This window comes from Typha latifolia, chromosome 6, assembly GCF_019914945.1.
Source record: "Typha latifolia isolate L0001 chromosome 6, TyphaL0001v2, whole genome shotgun sequence".
In the NCBI taxonomy this organism is placed as follows: Eukaryota; Viridiplantae; Streptophyta; class Magnoliopsida; order Poales; family Typhaceae; genus Typha; species Typha latifolia.
This window is the reverse complement of record NC_133091.1, coordinates 1,613,062-1,618,195: the sequence shown is the minus strand read 5'-3', so window position 1 is coordinate 1,618,195 and position 5,134 is coordinate 1,613,062. Positions and strand designations below refer to the sequence as shown.

At 42.4% G+C, this 5,134-nt stretch overlaps 1 protein-coding gene across 1 annotated transcript; it reads left to right on the top strand.

The window, feature by feature from the left end:
* The first annotated feature begins 717 nt into the window (after window positions 1-717).
* Window positions 718-4,050, top strand: LOC140790158 (uncharacterized). The gene is made up of 4 exons (XM_073140107.1): window positions 718-1,927; window positions 2,596-2,814; window positions 2,924-3,015; window positions 3,112-4,050. Exons 1-4 carry the CDS (start codon window positions 836-838, stop codon window positions 3,848-3,850), a joined length of 2,142 nt encoding a protein of 713 aa, XP_072996208.1. The 5' UTR covers window positions 718-835; the 3' UTR covers window positions 3,851-4,050.
* The last annotated feature ends 1,084 nt before the right edge of the window (window positions 4,051-5,134 follow it).

The window sequence follows — 5,134 nt, the reverse complement described above, 5'->3', positions numbered from 1 at the left end:
TTGAATGATACGGGCTTTGCCCAAAGACTGGCCCATCTTAGGCCGAGTCCGCTACATTCTGAGGTAAATGTTGCTATTGAGGATTTTTTATTTTTATTTTTCTTATTCATAGAGAGAGAGACAGAGGAATGACCGTATTCCAATGTTTCATTCGGAATCACGGCATTACAAAGCTTGATAAACTGAAGATTAGAAAGAGAAGCAGGTACCAACCAACTAATTAGTTGTAACAAACTAATTAGTCACGTAAAAGATACATAACAAACATGACTCAGAAAAAATTCCTTACAGCAATTATATATTGGACATAACAATAAAGAGAAAGAGAGAAAACCAAATATAAAATTAATTATCAATCCAAACATCTACTTGGGGGATCAAACGGATAACCTTTTATCGTGAACACAACCATTAGGTAAATTTCTCTTGAATTTGAACTATTTTGAATGAAAATCCTCGGCAGGTTATTGGAAGGATTGATCAGTAGGGAAATTTCTATAAATTCCACTTACTAACTGTTACTACCCCAAACAGCGCTCCTAAACCGCGTGGTACGAGTACCACGACCGGTCCTACCCGCCTTAAATCTTCCCCATCCCCAAGACCCCAACATTCAACGCACCACTCTACATTTAGGGAGATCTCATCATATTACCCAAATTACCCTCGAGGCGCGGCATTTGAAATTTGAAAATCACCAACTTCTAACGTTAACCTAACGGCTCTCACTTCTCCGCAATCTGACATCAAAAGCTTCTTCTTTGATTCGTTCCTCTCGCCCCCCTACCTTCTTCCTCTCACTTCTTCTCTGCTCTGCTATTCTCACTCCCTATCCATGGCTTCCCTCACGCCGGGCGTCCTCCTCAAGCTCCTCCAGTCTATGAACTCCCCCTCCGATCCCAAGGTAGCCGGCGAGCACCGCTCTGCCGTGCTCCAGGTAATCGGCATCGTCCCGGCCCTAACCGCCTCCACTGCCGACTCCCTCTGGCCTTCCCATGGTTTCTTCCTCCAGCTCTCTGACTCCCTCCACTCCACCTTCGTCTCCCTATCCGACCGCGACGCTGACGCCGTCCTCTCCACTCGCCCGCAGCTGGGTCAGCTCGTCCACGTCGATCGCCTCCACTTCGCGCATCCCCTTCCCCTCGCCTCCGGTCTCCGCCCCGTCGCCGGCCCCGGCGGTCGCCCCCAACCCTTTGTTGGGAACCCCGAGCCACTTGTCGCCCGGACCTCCCCATCCCACCGTGGCTTCGTCATCCAGCCCGCGCCCCCTGGAGACACGGGCCCACCTTTAATTTCCTCGAAAAAGCCCAATTCCTCTCCGGTGGACGAAAAAAGAACAGTCTTTGCCCCAAAGGAGAACGTCGTCATCAAGAACTCGGGTGAATTGCCTACCATGAAGCGGAGATTTTCCTCCCCTTCTGCGGGGAAATTGGCCTCGAGGAAGACCAGTGCAGAATCCCGGGACCCATCCCCCACAGTGGGAGCCACGAGGGCCGGATCGAGGTCATCATCACCCGTGCCGTCCAAGTGTGTTGTCCCAAGTCTCGTCGCCGCAAAGGATGAGAATAGGAGATCAGCTAAGGAGCCCGCGATCGTGGTGCCATCGAGGTACCGCCAGCCGTCGCCAGTTGGACGGAAGGCAGCAGCATCGCCGATGGGAAGGCGGGGGTCAATGTCGCCTGGGAGGAGGCTGTCGGTTGGGTTGAAGGTGTCCCCCGCAACAGGGGAGGGGGTTGTTGGGGGCAAGAAGAAGGTCGGGCTGGTGGTCGCCGGAATCTCTAGGGTGTCGGACGCGCTCATGGGATCGGCAAAGTCTGTTAGAAAGAGCTGGGACGATTCATCCATGAGTTCAGTGCTTTCTTTGGAATTGAAGGAGAAGGGAGGAGCAAAGAGCAAATTGAACAAGGAAGCTATTTTGAAAACCCAGGTAGTGCATGTTGACTTGGGATGCATAGGACAAAAAAAAAAAAAAAAAAAAACTCTTGTATTAAATTTTGTTCTTACACAACGTCTAAAATTTTATTAATTTTCTTTCCTAAGAAACTGAATCAAATAAAGGCAACTGAACTGAATAACTAGTATGCTGTCGTTTGGAAGAGCTCTAGGGAGATTGAATTAGGATACATAACTTAGGTCTATCAATTACTGCTGTTCAAGTTCCTGGAATACTGAATTGCGTCAGATCATTCATATACCGTTGTAGAATTATTGAATATTTACTTAATTACTTGTAATAACCATTTTGAAATAAGTCAAAAACTTGAACTGTTTTCTGTTTTACTAATTGAATATTGGTACACTTGTCTGTAAGTTTTTGCAGTTCTAAGAAAATATTGCAGTTGAATCACCTAGAATTTTGTGCTTAAAACTAATGACTGAAATGTAAAGTGCACCTGAAGAATCTCTTGTTCGCATTAGTCTACCAGAGGAAAACGAGTGCTTCATTTCCCTGGTTGAATTAAGATTGATTTTACTCAATTACATTTTGACTATTGCGCTGTTTACTGCTAATAATTTGTGTCTGATCTGGCCTCATTTTTTGCTTTTGCTTGAGCATGTTGACTAAATGCCTGATGTTTCTCTTTTGGCTTTAAGGTGGCAATATCAGGGAGACTAAGTGATGCTGCTCGGGAGCAGTCAAATACTGAGGAAGCATCCAGTAATGAGAAGCCAAAACAAAGTAAGAAGATTGAATCCATCTCTTCGGAGAAGCCCAACTTGACTCCAACAAAGATTACAGTTCATGACCGAAAATGGACTGACGGCAGCGTTCCATTAGATTCTGTTTCTGACAACCTTGCGAAGCTTGGAAAGGTAGTCATGCTTCATTTCATTATAAATTAGAAGAATTTAAAGTCTATTCTTATGTGCTTTTTCAAGATTAGTTTCTTTTATCTTATGGCTCATTCTGAGTGAAATGCAGGATGCTCTTCAAAGGAGAGATATTGCATCAATAGCTGCAGCTGAGGCATTGGAAGAGGCACTGATCACTGAGTCTGTTATTAGGAATCTAAGGTAATTAGTCCTTTTTCCCCCTTCCGATGCTATCCGAACTTCAACATATCTCTACATATTTTGTTGTCTGATTGCATCTTTTGTTCTAATTTGCAGCTTGTTTTCTGATCTCTGTTCATCATCAAAGGCTGTCAATCCACTCCCAACGATCGACCGTTTCCTATCCATCTACAACGATGTCTTAAAACACAACACAGTTGCTGAATCTCTGATCGCTAACCGCAATACCAACTCTCCCAGTGAGGCCACCACAATCACATCCTTGACTACATCCGCCTCTGTCTGGGTCGAGGCTGCATTAGCCACAGATCTTGAAGTCCTCCAGCTACTGAACAATAGTTCCGAATTCCTTCACAAGCAAAAGGTTACCGACAAGCAGGCAATTGCCCCTGTTGATCCACCAAGGAAAAGCGTAGCAAAGAGGCAATCTTTTGGAACACCTGCGAAGAACCACTCCAAGGTCTCACCTAGCCTTATAACAAACACATGGAACAAAGGACACGGCGTGAGTGAAACACTGGATCTTGCCAGGGCTCTACGACATGAGATGCAGATATGGTTTTTGAAGTTTGTAGAAGAAGCACTTGTCATGGGTTTTCGCATGTTCGGAGAGAGCGCAAGCGGTAGAGAAGCTTCATGCAATGACAATGGCAAGGTGGCGGCAGTCCTTTCGCAGCTGAAGAGGATCAATGACTGGTTGGATGGGGTAGGGAGGTTGCCAGAAGAGGAGACGACGAAAGAGAAGATCGAGCAGTTGAAACGCAAGATTTACGGGTTCGTCATAAGCCATATGGGATCTGCATTTGAGAGCTCTGTTTCTCTTTCCAAGTCTTGATGATTGGTACCGACTCTCTATATACTTAGCAGCAAGTACTACTCATTGTTGCCCTTGTTGTTGAAATGTGTTCCAAATCATGATGGAGAGAACGACGAGACTCTGGGAAATTGTATTTATGGTTATTTGTTATGACCAGAAATCTTTTGTTAGCTTCGTGAATAAAATTATATTTTTAGTTTTCGATGAATTTAGTCGAACGATATATGGGTATTTGGTGCACTTTGGAAACGTTTTATTTATTTTTATTTTTTGACATTTTAAATACCAATTAATCCTAACTTGAAACAATGAAACTAAGACTTTATGACTTTGAACAACTTATAGAGTGTGTATTCAAACGTATTTTAAACGACATAATTTATTTATTTCAAAATTTGAAAATCCTCAAGCAAAATTCCTACCAACACTTATAATATTTTATATATATTTGCTAACATTAAAAATTTAACAAGTTTTATATCAAATTTATAATACTTTCAGCTATTTAAAGTCTCATCTCTTAGTTGATAAAGAGAAAGGTAGGATGAAAATTGCAGATCTAGGGCATAGAAGAAGAGTTTTCGCTATACCTCTCAAAAGCTATAATCATAAGGTCTTCGGTTGTTATTTTTTTATAAGCTTCTTAATATAAGCATTTTATTTGATTTTATATGCAAAATCTTTGTTCCTCTTTTTTAGGATGAATCTATGGTATGGGGTCTAAGAGAGTTTATTTCTGTCCTAGATAGTCACACTTCAGTATACAACTCTTAAAGTTCTATTGAACTCTGACATGTGGTTAGTTGGATGCATGTTTGGTATTCTATGTACATTTACTCCTTGCTCATCTTGATGCAACCTTATGTTGCATCTAGAGCGAATATAGTAGTATCTAAATATATTTCTCAAGGACTGCACATGTGTATAATTTATCAGATTGATTATTGACTCATTAAGTACCTACATCTTTTACCAATTTTTCAGACTTGTTCCTCACTCTACATTGGATTATTGATCCAAAAGACATCACTAGAGTAGGCATAACATACTGCGAAGACCCTTGTATGACCTTTTCGGAATGATAACTATTTCTAAAATTTAAGCTCAGTACATGAATCTTTAGAACGTGCCGGTTCCTGCCAGCAAGAATATTGAGGAAAATAGAAGGCTTCAACCTATCTTGTTAATGAAAATGTTGTAAATTGACACTCTTTATAGACCTGGCAATTTGTTTTGTCCTGCAGAAAATGCTTCAGCTCGACCCAGCTGACAGAATATCAGATAAAGCAGCAATGGAACACC